The sequence below is a fragment of the Babylonia areolata genome, chromosome 21 (genome assembly GCF_041734735.1).
Source record: "Babylonia areolata isolate BAREFJ2019XMU chromosome 21, ASM4173473v1, whole genome shotgun sequence".
Classification (NCBI taxonomy): domain Eukaryota; kingdom Metazoa; phylum Mollusca; class Gastropoda; order Neogastropoda; family Buccinidae; genus Babylonia; species Babylonia areolata.
In genome coordinates this window covers 3,598,955-3,614,930 of record NC_134896.1, presented here as the reverse complement: position 1 = coordinate 3,614,930, position 15,976 = coordinate 3,598,955, and the positions used below count along the sequence as shown (strand labels likewise).

The 15,976-nt window shown below is 54.5% G+C and overlaps 1 protein-coding gene across 1 annotated transcript in view; it reads right to left on the bottom strand.

Annotated features, from left to right (window-relative positions):
* Positions 1-15,976, bottom strand: part of LOC143296217 (BCL11 transcription factor A-like) — an 87,001-nt gene that overhangs the window by 14,940 nt on the left and 56,085 nt on the right. Inside the window, 3 exon segments of the mRNA XM_076608036.1 lie at positions 1,348-3,537; positions 3,539-3,822; positions 8,417-8,785. Of these exon segments, the coding sequence (XP_076464151.1) occupies positions 1,348-3,537; positions 3,539-3,822; positions 8,417-8,785 (2,843 nt within the window).

Below are 15,976 nucleotides of genomic sequence, written 5' to 3'. Positions count from 1 at the left end.
TATAAACAAGATGCAATGGAAGAAAGAAAAAAATAATTTGCACACTTCGAGAACCATTGGGATTTAAAGGAGGGTTGGTGACAGTGTGCCGGCATGAAGGAGGAGGCTGTTTGAGTGTCGTTCAAACACAGCCTGCCGATATACTGAATGATGCCATTTCACTGTGCACTTTCCGTGTTCTTCTGACGTGTCACGGGGGACAACCCCCATTGCCCCACCTCCCTCCCTCACACCCCGCTGAACGCTGACTGAACACTTCATACTGCATCTTCTCTTTCAGTGTGTGTGTGTGTGTGTGTGTGTGTGTGTCTGTGTGTGTCTGTTTCAGAGGGCACCTACCTAACACCTATGAACTTTTGCATTCAAGGAAGCCTGTGTTGCTGTCAAGCTGGAGAAACACAACCTGAACGTCCGTGAGGACTGAAGCCAGAAAGAATCTTTCAATATCATGGAGGTCGTCGTCACCACTGCCACCGTGTTCTTCTTTCAATACAGGCCTGCACGCAACGCCAGTGTTATTCCAGAATCACAACCGTACAGTGCGCGCGCACTCACACACACGATGCACACAAAAGAACTCTTGGTGGGGGACAGGGGTGGGGGAGGGGGGGGGGCAGGAGGGGGAGGAGGGGGGGAGCGAGGGGCGGGGGTTTGTTCATTCACAAGAATCGTATCGATTCGAATTACTGATACACCAATAGTCCTCACACCTTCACGAGTTCATTCATTGCTAAATCCACTGTCTCCGGATCTGTTTCTGACGAAAAGAAAAAAACACACCAAAAAACCAAAAACGCAACAACAACAACAACAAAAACAACAAAAATCCCCAAAAAACAATTAAAAAAAAACCCAACCAAACAAAAAAGCGAAGGATGATTATGCTTCATTTCCGAACTAGTGTCCTGCAGACAGATACAGTGATGTTGGTGAAGAAGGGGAACAGCAGGAGGGTGGAAGTGGACATGGTGATGGTGTTGATGATGACGATGATGGGGAGACGAACCCACCCTCCCCACTCAAGGCAAGACCGCCCTCACTCCAACACTGTGAAGGCAAGGGGAGAGAGGGAGAGAGAGAGAGAGGGAGAGAACTGTCACAGGCCTACACTTCATCCGGGTCCTCCTCACCACCACCCTCACTCTTCACGGCCTCCTCCTCCACCTCCTCCTCCTCCTCCTCCATCGCCTCCTCCTTCACCTCCACCTTCACAGGGGCGGGGACGGAGGGGATGAGGAGGAGGGAGGAGGGTGGTGCTGGCTGGCTGGTGGTGACGGGGGAGGTGATGGTGATGGGGGTGGCTGGCTGGGGGTTGTCGTCCCCTGCTGATGCTGCCAGAAGCAGCACCTTGGGGTCCTGGCTGCCTGAACCACCCGAGGAGGACCTCTGCAGCAGCTGGGCCGACAGCGTGGGCATGACGGTGACGGGGGTGGGGGTGGGGGTGGGGGCCGGGGAGCTCTGGCTTCCGCTGTCCGGATCCGCCCCCACCTTCCCCCCTCCTCCTCCCCCTCCCTCCCCGTCTCCCCCCTCCCCCTTCTCCAGCAGACCGGCGTCCCGGTTGTTCTCCACGCACTTCCTCATGTGTTTCTCCAGCGTGCTGGGCACGGAGAAGGGCATGTCGCAGAAGCGGCAACGGAAGACGTCCTTGCCCACCCGCCCGTGGGTCTTCATGTGGCGGGTCAGCTTGGACGACTGCGCGCAGGCGTAGGTGCAGAGCTCGCACTTGTAGGGCTTTTCCCCTGTGTGGGAGCGGCGGTGCACCGTCAGGTTGCTGCAGTTCTTGAACACCTTGCCGCAGAACTCGCACGTGTCGTTCCTCGACCCGCCGCTCTTTCTGGACGACCCGCCGCCCGGCGAGGGGGAGGCGCCGTTGGTGCTGGCGGCCAGGAGGGAGGCTCCAGAGACCGGTCTGGAGGACGTCAGGGCCCCGCTCGGTACCTTCAAGGCACTGCTGCTGCTGTCGCTCCCCGCCCCAACCGGGGTGGTGGTGGTGGTGCTGCTGCTGCCTGCCCCCGCTGCTCCCCCTCCCGCCTTGCCCCCCTCCTGCAGGGAGAAGGTGGGCGGGAAGCCCGGGAAGAAGGTGCGGAGGGTGGTGGTGGGGGAGCAGTCTGCGGGCAGCACGTGGGGGAAGGTGGTTGGGCTGAACACGCTGCTGTCTCCGGGTTCGCTCCCCTTGGAGGCCTGCTCCCCGCCACTAGGCGGCGTCTTGCCGGCCCCGGGCTGGGTTAGCAGGAGGACGTGGTGGCTGTCGCCGTTCTCCTTCAGGCTGAGGTCCTGGGCCCCGTCCTGCCCCAGGTTCTCCTCAAGGGCCGCCTGGAAGGCTTCGTTGAAGGACTCGATGCTGTTGAGGCCGGACTTCTTCATGACCTCGCTGACCAGGCTGACCGAGGCGTGGCGCCGCGTGCCTGGGGGCGTGGCCTCGGCGTCAGGGGGGCTGCTGTCCGTCTGGCTGTTGGACCGGAGGTCGGACCGCCCGTCGCTCTCTGCCGTCAGCGGGTTGAAGCTCCCGTCACAGCCCTTGTCCGCCACGTCGCTGTCGTCGCTGAAGTCGCCCTCCATGTCTTCCTCCTCGTCGTCCTCCTCCATCTCCTCCTCCTCCTCCTCTTCATCCAGGTCGGAAGCGTCGCACAGCTTGTGGCGCGTGCTGTCCGGGGAGCTGCCCGTGGAGTGTGTGCTGCCGTCAGAGGTGCCGGTGGTGGTGAGGGGGGTGACGGGGGCGGAGTGGCGGGGGGCAGCGTGGGTCTTCATGTGGCGCTGCAGCTTGCTGTGCTGACTGCAGGCGTGCGGACACAGCGGGCACCGGAACGGCCTCTCGCCCGTGTGCGACCGCCGGTGCACGATGAGGTTGCTCTGGAAGCGGAACTTCTTCTGGCAGAACTCGCACGTCTTCAGCTTGCCGGGGTGCAGCAGGGAAGACACGGCTGCCGTGCTGCTGCTGCTGGTGGTGGTGGTGGTGGTGGCGGGAGACGACGCCGGTGATGAAGACAGCTTGGTCGTGGGGGTGTCGTTGTTCCGCTCCTTGCCGGCTTTCGGCGTCTTCTCCTTGCTGTCCTCCACCACCACCACCACCTTCACTTCCCCTGCCTCGCTGCCCGTGCTGCCCGTGCTGTCCCTGCTTGCCCGAGGACCGCCGCCCTGGGCATTGGGCTGCACGGCCTTTAGCACTGCGGGCAGGGTGAAGGGGGCGGTGGGGGTGGTGAGGACGGGGGCGGCGGGGAGGTGGGGCGGGTTGGTAGCCAGCTCCTTGAGGCGCTGGGAGTAGGTCTGCTGGGAGGAGTCCAGGGTCGCCGCCGTCAGGGGCCTGGTGCGGTCAAAGGCGGCGTGAGTGACGGCGGAGTCCAGGCCGGGGGGCAGGGCCACGCTCACACCGGTCAGCACATGGGGGGTCCGCAGTCCCCGGTACTGCTCCAGCACCTCCACCGGGACACCCAGCTCCGACGTCCGGCCGAAGGGCAGGCGGAAGAAGGGGGCCAGCACCCCGGGGAACGACCCCACCACCCCCGCCCCGCCACTCGTCGTGGAGGTGGAAGAGGGGGCAGGAGGTTGGGGGGTGGGCCGCTCCACGCCTTGTAGAGGGGAGGGGGAGGGGGTGGAGGAGGTGCAGGTCACCGGAGCGGCAGGGCGGGTGTGGGCGGGTTGGGGGGACGGCGCGGAGAAAGGCGGTAGCTGCGGAGGCCGGGGAGGAGGAGGAGGGTCGGGGGCTGGTTGAGGGGGTGGCGGTGCTGTAGATCTTCATGCCGTGCTCTTTCTGCACGTGCTGCAGCAGCAGCCAGGCGGAGCCCACAGTCACAGAGCACACCTCGCACACCATGCGGCTGGGCTCTGAAACAGGTCACGGCGTGCCGGACAATCCATTCACACTACACCACTACTGCTGTCCAACAAAACAAAAAGAAAATGGAGAAGATGCCTGACCTTAGAATACCCCAACGCCCTGATCAGGCTTTGAGGGGAGGACCTATCACCTTGATCAGGCCTTGAGGGAAGGATCTATGGCCTTGAGGGAAGGACCTATCATCCTGATCAGGCCTTGAGGGAAGGACCTATCATCCTCATCAGGCCTTGAGGGAAGGACCTATCACCCTGATCAGGCTTTGAGGGAAGGACCTATCATCCTGATCAGGCCTTGAGAGGAGGACCTATCACCTTGATCAGGCCTTGAGGGAAGGACCTATGGCCTTGAGGGGAGGACCTATCATCCTCATCAGGCCTTGAGGGAAGACCTATCATCCTCATCAGGCCTTGAGGGGAGGACCTATCATCCTAGGTTTGTGTGGAACATGAGCCTACTACTCCCAAAACCCAAAGCATTCCTGTTTCACAAGATCTCATTTCAACTGTGATGACAACCAATTAGGTACCGAACGCAAAATGAGGCAGGCAACTTCTGAACAGTCATGAAACTGCGCAAACCAACTTTCCAACACTGAGTTAATCATATTCTCAACAATCGCAAAACTGGGCTAACCAACTTCACAACTATCACTAAACTGGGCTAACCAACTTCACAACAATCACTAAACGTAACCAACTTCAAAACAATTACTAAACTGGGCTAACCAACTTCACAACAATCACTAAACTGGGCTAACCAACTTCGCAACAATCGCTAAACCGAGCTAACCAACTTCACAACAATCGCTAAGGTGGGTTAACCAACTTCACAACAATCACTAAACTGGGCTAACCAAGTTCACAACAATCACTAAACTGGGCTAACCAAGTTCACAACAATCACTAAACTGGGCTAACCGACTTCACAACAATCACTAAACTGGGCTAACCAACTTCACAACAATCACTAAACTGGGCTAACCAACTTCACAACAATCGATAAACTGGGCTAACCAACTTCACAACAATCACTAAACTGGGCTAACCAACTTCACAACAATCACTAAACTGGGCTAACCAACTTCACAACAATCACTGAACTGGGCTAACCAACTTCACAACCATCGATAAACTGGGTTAACAGACTTCACAACAATCACTAAACTTAACCAACTTCACAACAATCGCTAAACTAAGCTAACCAACTTCACAACAATCGCTAAACTGGGTTAACTAACCTCACAACAATCACTAAACTGAGCTAACCAACTTCGCAACGATCGCTAAACCGAGCTAACCAACTTCACAACAATCGCTAAACTAAGCTAACCAACTTCACAACAATCGCTAAACTGGGTTAACTAACCTCACAACAATCACTAAACTGGGCTAACCAACTTCACAACAATCACTAAACTGGGCCTGTAAAAACACAGGCTATGAATAGACTGATGGAACTGGACATCTGACACAAGTAGCCTGCAGTACCCCAGTGACAGTCCCGATAAAGGAACCCGCTGCTGTTAACAGGACAGTGTGATAACCAGGTCAACAGAGGACCGCACGAACCTGGACCATTTACTGCGGTCAACTGACAGATAAAAACGAGCCCACCCTTTGTTGCATGGGCCAACCTCAAGGGGCTCTTGACAGTTTTGGGTTCTTTGTTTCACGGCACGCCATTCCCGTTTCGTCTGTTCTCTCTCTCTCCCTCCCTCTCTCTCTCTCCCTCCCTCCCTCTCTCTCTCAAAAACGCAAACTGACAAAAACATGCGCGGGTGTGTGTGTACATATACTTGTGTGCGTGCATGCTTGCGTGCGTGCATGTGTGCGATTGTGTGTGTGTGTGTGTGTGTGTGTGTGTGTGTGTGTGTATCCACGCACACACCTTGTGACGTCATTATCATTGCTATTAATATGAAAATTCAGAGCGCGCGCGCAGTAATATGACTGCACCTGCGTAGAAGACGTTAAAAAAACACACATGAAAATGTTGTTTTGAATTGGAAAAAAGGACAGGAAAAGACCAGGGAGAAAGCGGTCCGTGCGGACAGAGCAGAGAAAACAGGAGAAGCCACACAGAACGCAGGTCGGGATAGGAAAGCACATCTTCCTTCTTTCTTTCTTTCCGTCACACGACCAACATCGACTTGCCGAGGACTCTGTCGTGCTTGATGCAGGCTGCGTATTTTCGTGTCTCCATAACCCACCGACCTTTGACATGGGTTACAGGATCTTTAACATGCATTTTTGATCTTCTGCGTGCGTATACACACGAAGGGGGTTCAGGCACAAGCAGGTCTTCACATATGTTGACCTGGGAGATCGGAAAAATCTCCTCCCTTTACCCACAAGGCGCCGTCACCGAGATTCGAACCCTGGCCCCTCGGACTGAAAGTCGTACACTTTAACCCCTCGGCTGTTGCGCCTCTCTGGTATGATCTGTGTCCGTTACAATGGCTGCATACACAGACGCTTGCCGAAATTTCAGCGACATTCTACAATACCCCAAATCAGAAAACTGTGCAACTTCCCACGAGGATTCAAAGGCCTCGTGAAGCCCGTACATGTAACACAGCGGGTGTGTCAGCCCTGTGTCGGCATGCCCACACTCTCCACTGCTGTGCTCTGATTACGAACGTCTAGCTCAGCAAGTTACCACACCAAGTGGCCCGCAACTTTATGTGAACCGTCAACTGTTTAATGATGTATCATCATTATGACTGGAGCTCAGATCAGAGCTAGACATCCACACGTAACTTCCGAAGCCAGTCAGTGGTGCTGCTGGCCTCCTCTGGGGCTGCAGGTTCCATGGACCATAGATATTTCTCAGGGCGAAATCCTACAATCATCAACCAACCAGCCACGCCACACAGCGACGTCAAGCTGCAGCATCAGTGATATAAGTGAGGGGGGGCCTGGGGGGTGGGGGCGGGGGGCCTGGGGGGTGGGGCAGAAAAAAATCTTGCCAACTGCAGCCCCAGAAGATGCAACAAGCCAGCACCGCCACTGACTGAGTGGCTCCGTGTGGGTGTAGCAGGGGTAAGTAAAGGGGGTATGCACCTGACCTGGCAGTGGAGAGAGACAGACAGGACAGAGGGAAATATACCGGTAGGTAGCAGTGGCCTGACTTTGGAACGGGAGGAGGAGGTGGTGGTGGTGATGGTGGTAGGGTGGGTGGAGGCATGGGGTGGGTGGAGGCAGAACCAGTGAGAGAAGGAAGGGGGTAGGGGGAAGCGATGGATGGGTCAAACGAGGTCAAGACACTGCACGAACACGCAAGCACACACATGCGCACGTCCACACACGCACACACACACACACACAAACACGTAAACACGTTCACACACACACACACACACACGCACATAAACACACACACAAACACGTAAACACACACACACACACACACACACAAACAAACACGTAAACACACACATACACAAACACGTAAACACACACACACACACACACACACATAAACACACACACACACACACAAACACGTAAACACACACACACACACACACACACACACACACACACACACGTAAACACACACACACACACACACACACACACACACACACACAAACACGTAAACACACACACACAAACACGTAAACACACACACACACACACACAAACACGTAAACACACACACACACACACACACACACACCAGGTGCCAGACACTAAGGGCTGCAGCCTGCATGCTGCCGCCACTCTGTCCGTGTGAACTGTACACAGTCTGGACTGTCTGACGGGGGGAAAGATGGCCGCCGTCACGTGTGAGTGTTTTCGTTGTTTTTGTTGTTGTGTCTGTTTGGTTTTGGAGGGGAGGGGGTTGAGGGGTAACATGGCTACCGTCACGTGCTGGCTTTTTTTTTTGGGGGGGAGGGGGTGGGATGGTAGGGGGGGTGGGGGGGTTGAGGGGGCAGGGAAGATGGCTACCGTCACGTGTTTAGGGGGTGCAGGGGGGTAGGGAGGGGGGAGGGAGGGAAGATGCTGATGTCACGTGTTTAGGGGGTGCAGGGCGGTGGGGAGGGGGGGAGGGAAGGAAGATGCTGACGTCACGTGTTTGGGGGGTGAGGAGGGGGAGGAACCAGAGGAGATGCTGGTGGGGGACGGGGAGGGGGGAAGGAGGAGGAGGGGGTGTGAGCAAGACTGGGGCAGGAGTGAGTGTGTGTGTGAGGGAGGAGGAGGAAGGGGAGGTGTTAAGACACAACAGACAGACATTTGAGGAAGGAAATGAAACGAAGTAAAAATAAAAATAAAACAAAAACAAAAAAAAACAAAAAAAACACGAAAAGTAACATACAAGAAATACACCATAGTAGAATGTATACATGCCAGAAATGAATGGGCATTTATCCCAAACGCAAAAAGGATAAATTTACTATTACCCCCCCCCCCCCCTCACTCCTGCCCCCCCCCCCCCCTCCCCCGCAAGCTGACACACAAATGCACCTTCTCTGTCGCGAGTTGAATCAGAAAAGCCTTCATCATGATTTTCAGGAATACGATCAGGTCAGTAACGCCGTTTTTTTAAAATAAACATTTTCAACACATGTATATTTACCCGACACAGCAGCGGCAGCGTTGGCCTCGACGTCCGCCACGGGCCGTGACCTGAGAGGCCTCCTGGGGGGCTGCTCCTTCTTCCTCCCCCCGCCGCCACCCCCTCCCTTCTCACACACACCCTCCTCCACCGTCGCCATCCCCGCTCCCGAAGAGGAAGACAGGTCTGTGGGCTTGTCACTGTGCTGGTCAGCATGGCTGGAGTGGTGGTGGGGGGGCGGGGAGGGCAGGAGGGGGGGCGGGTCCTTAGTGCAGGCGGACCCCTTGTGGGTGCAGGCGGACCCCTTGTGGCGGATGAAGTGCACGATGTGCTGGAGGGGGAAGGACGTCTGGCAGTCCCCGCACACCAACAGGTCGTTCTCCGGCTCCACTGAAACCAGGGCAACAACGACAACACTCATGATAATGATCACCATGACAACTGTCTCCAATAACAACAAGAACTACAACACCAACACCAACAATAACAATTGAAACCACTAAAACATACACAGCGACAATGATAACAAAAACAACTGAACTTTGTTTTCCCTCTGTTTCCCCTCCTCTGTTCTCTGTATCACTCAGCAGACAGGTCCACTTCGAAGCCACCCGCAACGCAGAAGACACCATGCACATTGTGTGTATTCAACGCTGTCAAAGTTGAGCTCTAGACGATCGGTTAAGAGTTAAAGACACTACGTTCACAGTCATCAATGGCAGACAATCGAAATTGATACACTTCCCTAGTCGCCCCCCTCCCACCCCTTTTCTGTAGACAACAATGGGTCTGTGAAGAACACACCCAGAGTCACCCACGACCGTTTCGGACATTGTCGCTGACTCCAGTTACACACTCCTGCAGGAATGGGGTCCACATGACCACAACCCCTAAAGCTGCAAATAAAGGTTGTCTCTGTAGGCCATCGGCCCCAAAAGCTGCAAATAAAGGTTGTCTCTGTAGGCCATCGGCCCCTAAAGCTGCAAATAAAGGTTGTCACTGTAGGCCATCGGCCCCTAAAGCTGCAAATAAAGGTTGTCACTGTAGGCCATCGGCCCCTTAAGCTGCAAATAAAGGTTGTCACTGTAGGCCATCGGCCCCTTAAGCTGCAAATAAAGGTTGTCACTGTAGGCCATCGGCCCCTTAAGCTGCAAATAAAGGTTGTCACTGTAGGCCATCGGCCACTTAAGCTGCAAATAATGGTTGTCACTGTAGGCCATCGGCCCCTTGAGCTGCAAATAAAGGTTGTCACTGTAGGCCATCGACCCCTAAAGCTGCAAATAAAGGTTGTCACTGTAGGCCATGTGCCCCTTGGAGTGCCAGGAGGAAGACAGAACTTTCTTCAGACAGCCAGGTCTGCCCCTCGGAACGCCATGTGGACCTCCCAGCCACACACAGCTCCACAACGAGACCTCCACAACACCACGTCCCAGACCCTGAACTACTGGCCAGCGGACCATTCAACTCCGCACTGCACCACACGTGCATATCTCCATTCAGTGGGTTCATTATTTTAAAATAAATGTGGATGTGTGAATTCTGGTGCCGTCCAGCTCAAACAAATGGAAGAACAGACACAGATAGTACAGAACGAGTGGTTGAAGCGTTGGACTTTCAATATGAGGATCCCTGGTTCGATTCTCGGTAACGGCTCCTGGTGGGTAAAGGGTGGAGATTTTTCTGATCTCCCAGGTCAGCATATGTCCGGACCTGCTAGTGCATGAACCCCTTTCGTGTGTTTTCGCACGCAGAAGATTAAATATGCATATAAAAGATCTTGTAATCCATGTCAGTGTTCTGTGGGTTACGGAAACAAGAACATACTCAACACTAATGCGCATCCCCCGAAAACGGAAAATGGCTACCTAAATGGCGGGGTAAATAAACAAAAACGGTCGTACACGTGAAATGTTACATGTCTGCATGAGTGTGTATATGTGTGTGACTGAAACCTGATTAAATGAAACCGGAAACGAATGATGAGCGCCCAATGGAGCTGTCAGTCGGCTCCACCCAGGGAGGCGGCCTGTTGTGCTGAGGAGTCCGTGTTTGTAAAGCGCATACAGCTTGGTTTCTGACCGAGGATACGCATTATACAAGTACTCATGTCACCATCATCAGGGACACACACTGCCCCGTTGTTCCACAGAAAAAGGTGAAGCGGGCAACTAGTGGTATTGTGAGAAAGAGCGATACAATGCAATACAATACAATACAATGCAATACAATACAATACAATGCAATACAACACAATGCAATGGGATACAACAATCGAATGACCTGTGAAACGGTCAACGTAATATACAAGCCAGCACACAACACAGGCATAGTTAAACTCCATAACACCAGACTGCTATGGTTACAAAGCGATTCTCGCGACTGTCTACCGCATTTCAACGTCCAAGGCGGAGAGGCAGTGGCGGCCATCCCGACATGCCAGTCAGACGTTTTGCCAGGCTCAGCACATTACAGACCTCCGTCCACAACACGCGTCTCGCCACGCCAGTCCACTCCTGTGTGCGTTTTGTAGCCAAGAAAAGGGGTCTGGGGGGCTGGGGGGAAGAGGGGATGGAGGGGTGAGGTGGGGGGGGGGGGGGGGGGGGAGAGAGAACGTGGTGTGTGTGTGTGTGTGTGTGTGAGGGAGGGTGGGGAAGGGGGTACAGTTGGTTAGACGAGAGAAGGCAATGACCAGATAAAAGTCAAGGCCACGATAGCCATACATTCAGCAGTGCCTGGCGCGGAGAGGGGGAGTAGGGGCAGGAGAGGGAGGGGGCAGGGGAGGGAGGGGGGCAAGGCTTTCCTGTTTACTAGCTGTCCCGTCCTCCTCACCTCTCCATACCCCCCCCTCCCCCCGCCCAAGCTCTATCACCTCACCGCTGTACCTTCCAGTCCTTCCACACTCTACTCTCTCTCCTTCTGGGCCTCTTCCATCTCAACCCCCTCCCGCCCTCTCCCCATCCCCCCACCCCCCAACCCCTCTCTCATCTGAGATCCTGTCCAGCAGCAAGAAAATCTGCTGCCAGTGTGTATAAATATGAAGTCGTAGTCACAGTCATCAACAGGACCAACGCCTTGACCACATCACACCCCCATGGATAAGACCACAGCCAGGAAACAAGTTGACCTTAAGGGCTCACTGCAGATAGGTCGTTAAACTCAACTCTGCGGTCACAGTCATCAGGATCTCAGACTGTTGTCTGTGTGAGGAAGGCAGAATGTATATAAGAAAGAATCAAGCCTCCCTGCCCTTTCCCTCCATGTGCACCAACTGATGACAAAGTGAAGCGGTTGTCAAATGTAAACCCCGATAGGAATTTGTCCCTTTCCCTCCATGTATACCAACTGATGGCAAAGTGAAGCGGTTGTCAAATGGAAACCCCGATAGGAATTTGTCCCTTTCCCTCCATGTATACCAACTGATGACAAAGTGAAGCGGTTGTCAAATGGAAACACCGATAGGAATTGCTCCCACTCCCACCCGTACCCCCTCACCCTCCATGTCCTTTTTCATTTATTTATTTGTTTTGTGGGGGAGGGGGGGTGTGGGGGGGTGTTTTTGTTTTGCCAGGGGCAACCATTTTCTTGCCGTGGGTTCTTTTACGTGCGCTAAGCGCATGATGCGCACGGGAACCTCGGTTTAGTTTATCATCCCCTCCGAAACTGAGACCAGCACCCATACCTTCGCTCAAGGTCTGCGTTCATGTATTTCGTGGGAATAATATATCAAACTCCACACGCACACGCATACGCGCACATCTTTTATAGTACTGTCCCTGTTGAAACTCCATGTATTCAGGTCCCAATAGGTTGGGCCACAGTATGCAGCCTTGTGTGCCTCCTGTGGACCGTTCCCTGCATGTCGTGGCATTAAATCAGCGTGGCCTTTGGCGGGGGAAGGGAACACAGTACTGTCATGTCGGCATGGACCGCTCCATCATACAGCCTCTAATTAGCAGGGGGGGGGGAGGGAGGGCGGGAGAGAGTGAAGAGTGAGAAACACAGACAGGCAGACAGACAGAAAGAAAAAGAGAGTGAGAGAGCCAGAGGGTGACAGACTAACAGAGGACAGACAGACAGACAGACAGAGAGTATTGTATTTCTCTTTTTGTCACAACAGATTTCTCTGTGTGAAATTCGGGCTGATCTCCCCAGGGAGAGCGCGTCGCTACACTACAGCGCCACCCATTTTTTGTTGTTGTATTTTTCCTGCGTGCAGTTTTATTTGTTTTTCCTATCGAAGTGGGGGACAGAGAGACGGACAGGGAGACAGAGACAGAGAGAGTGGGGTGAGAGAGACAGACATACAGACAGACACAGCGACAGAGAAGTAGAGAGAGAGATACAGACAGACGGAAAGAGCGAGAGACAGACAGAAAGACAGAGACTAACGTTCATCGGCCACAGGTCTTTACACTAACACTTGGTGGGGACAGGGTCTGTGCGCGAAGGACGTGGGCCGGGGTGGGGGTACACTCTGGATAAGCACAGAGAGAGAGAGAGAGAGAGAGAGAGGGAGAGAAAGGGGGGCGAAGGGGGAGAGAGAGAGGAGAGAGAGAGAGAGAGAGAGAGGAGGCAGAGGGAGAGAGAGGAGGCAGAGGGAGAGAGGGGGGGGGGGCGAAGGGGGAGAGAGAGGGGGGGAGAGGGAGAGAATGGTGAATAGAGGGGGAGAGAGAGGGGGGAGAGAGAGAGGGGGAGAGGGAGAGAGAGAGAGGGGGGGAGAGGGGGGAGGTGGAGAGAGAAAGAGGGGGGAAGGCAGAGAGGGGGAGGCAGAGAGAAAGAGAGGGGGAGGCAGAGATAGAGAGAGGGAGAGGGAGGGGGGAGGCTGAGAGAGAGAGAGGGGGGAGGGGGAGGCAGAGAGAGAGGGGGAGGGGGGAGGCTGAGAGAGAGAGAGAGAGGGAGAGAGAGAGGGAGGGGGAGAGGCAGAGAGAGAGGAGACAGAGAGAGAGAAGGAAGGAATGGCCTGCTGTCTAAAGGGTCAGGGCTGGTACAGTACACTACGGTGTCCTACACTCGCTGCTCCTTTTTTTTTTTTTCTTCTTCTTCTTCTTTTCTCTCTGTTTTGTTTTGATTTTTTTTTTCTGTTCTCTGCGCTACACAGTCAGTCAGTAAAAAAAGGTCTCTGACCTCCACTGTCCCGCCGGCCCTGCAGGGCGGGGAAAGGGGGAAGGGGTAAGGGGGGGGGGGGAGAAAAAAGGGTTTGGGGAAGGGGGAGGGGAGAGGGACGTACACACCACAACGCTGAGGAATCGAATCAAGAGGGGGGATGGGGGGGGGATGGGGGGGGGGAATAAAGGAAGGGGCAGGAGGGAAAGGGAGGGGGGGGGGAAATGGATATAACGGCGCCACAACAACGCTGTGGAAATTGAAAGAGAGGGTTTGTGTATGTGTGTGTGTGGTGGGGGAGGGGAGGAGGTGTTGTCCAAGGGGCAGGAATAAGAAGAAGGGGTCGGGGGGGGGGGGGGGGAGAGTAAGTAAGTAGAGACAGCGAGTGCGGAGGGGGGTGGGGGGGGGGGGCGAGGGGAGACGTAAACAATCAGTACAACTGTTTCACAGGAAAGGAGAGGGAGGAGGGAGGGTGGGGAGACGGAAAGGCTTGGGGAGGGGGGAGAAGGGGGAGGGGGAGGCCCACATGGCTGGAGAGTGACTGAGTGACTGAAACTGGTTGTGACCACTTGTGGGCTTCTTCTTCTGCGTTCGTGGGCTGCAACTCCCACGTCCACTCGTATGCACACGAGTGGGCTTTTACGTGTATGACCGTTTTTTCCCCGCCATGTAGGCAGCCATACTCTGTTTTCGGAGGTGTGCATGCTGGGTATGTTCTTGTTTCCATAACCCACCGAACGCTGACATGGATTACAGGATCTTTAACGTGCGTATTTGATCTTCTGCTTGCATATACACACGAAGGGGGTTCAGGCACTAGCAGGTCTGCACATATGTTGACCTGGGAGATCGTAAAAATCTCCACCCTTTACCCACCAGACGCCATCACCGTGATTCGAACCCGGGACCCTCTGGTTGGCAGCTTCGTTAATTACTATTCTTTCTTTCTTTTTTTCTTTTTTTTAAGAGATGTGGTGCAGCGTGTAGCCTATACACAGATCAGTGCGCACGTCTAGACACCTGCTTGAAACTGAAACTTCGTAGTCTGCTTTAACATTTTACCGTGTTGCAGGATTGGGGTGGGGCTGACATTTCGTGACCCAAAACCCTTCTCGCCACACGAACGGACGACTCTCATAAGCAGAGGTGTGACATGTCATGACATGAACTGGGAGCAGATCGAGGTATGTATGGTATGGCACCAGAGGCTAGCCTGTGTCCTCGACGTCATCATCAGTGAACGCGCTTGTATTAACCCCTCGGCTGCTGAGTGTGGGTGGAGTGAGATCAGTGTGGTCTGCCTGTGACATGTGATCGCTGCCTGTTGTCCAGTGGAGTGCAGTGTCTGTGGGCCCACTCCAGTGGATTGCAGTGTCTGTGGGGCCTGTCCAGTAGAGTGCAGTGTCTGTGGGCCCACTCCAGTAGAGTGCAGTGTCTGTGGGGCCTGTCCAGTAGAGTGCAGTGTCTGTGGGCCCACTCCAGTAGAGTGCAGTGTCTGTGGGCCCACTCCAGTAGAGTGCAGTGTCAGTGGGGCCTGTCCAGTAGAGTGCAATGTCAGTGGGGCCTGTCCAGTTGCGTCCGCACAGGGCGTGGAGCCATTTCCTGACGCTACACCGGCTGACGACCTGTCAGCTGAACTGATCGTCATGACACATAAACCCTGCAGGCCACCACCATGTGATTCACTTGGCGCATGACCAGCTCTGTGTGTGTGTGTGTGTGTGTGTGCGTGCGTGTGTGCGTGCGTGCGCGCGTGTGCGTGCGTGCGTGCGTGCATGAGAAACAGCAGGCAAATCTAGACCCCAACACACACACGGACAGGGAAGGAAGGGTCTGACAAAAGGCCCGGGGCAGTGGTGCACACACACACACACAGCACACAGACACACACAGACACAGAGCCAGGACTGACTGACACTGGAATCCAGGGGCTCTACAGGTCAAGCCTCTCTCAGTGACCCACCTAACCCGTCAGACGTTTACACTGTGTGGCTGTCCTGACAAACTGAGTCAGTCTGTAACACTGTGTGGCTGTCCTGACAAACTGAGTCAGTCTGTAACACTGTGTGGCTGTCCTGACAAACTGAGTCTGTAACACTGTGTGGCTGTCCTGACAAACTGAGTCAGTCTGTAACACTGTGTGGCTGTCCTGACAAACTGAGTCAGTCTGTAACACTGTGTGGCTGTCCTGACAAACTGAGTCAGTCTGTAACACTGTGTGGCTGTCCTGACAAACTGAGTCAGTCTGTAACACTGTGTGGCTGTCCTGACAAACTGAGTCAGTCTGTAACACTGTGTGGCTGTCCTGACAAACTGAGTCTGTAACACTGTGTGGCTGTCCTGACAAACTGAGTCAGTCTGTAACACTGTGTGGCTGTCCTGACAAACTGAGTCAGTCTGTAACACTGTGTGGCTGTCCTGACAAACTGAGTCAGCCTGTAACACTGTGTGGCTGTCCTGACAAACTGAGTCAGTCTG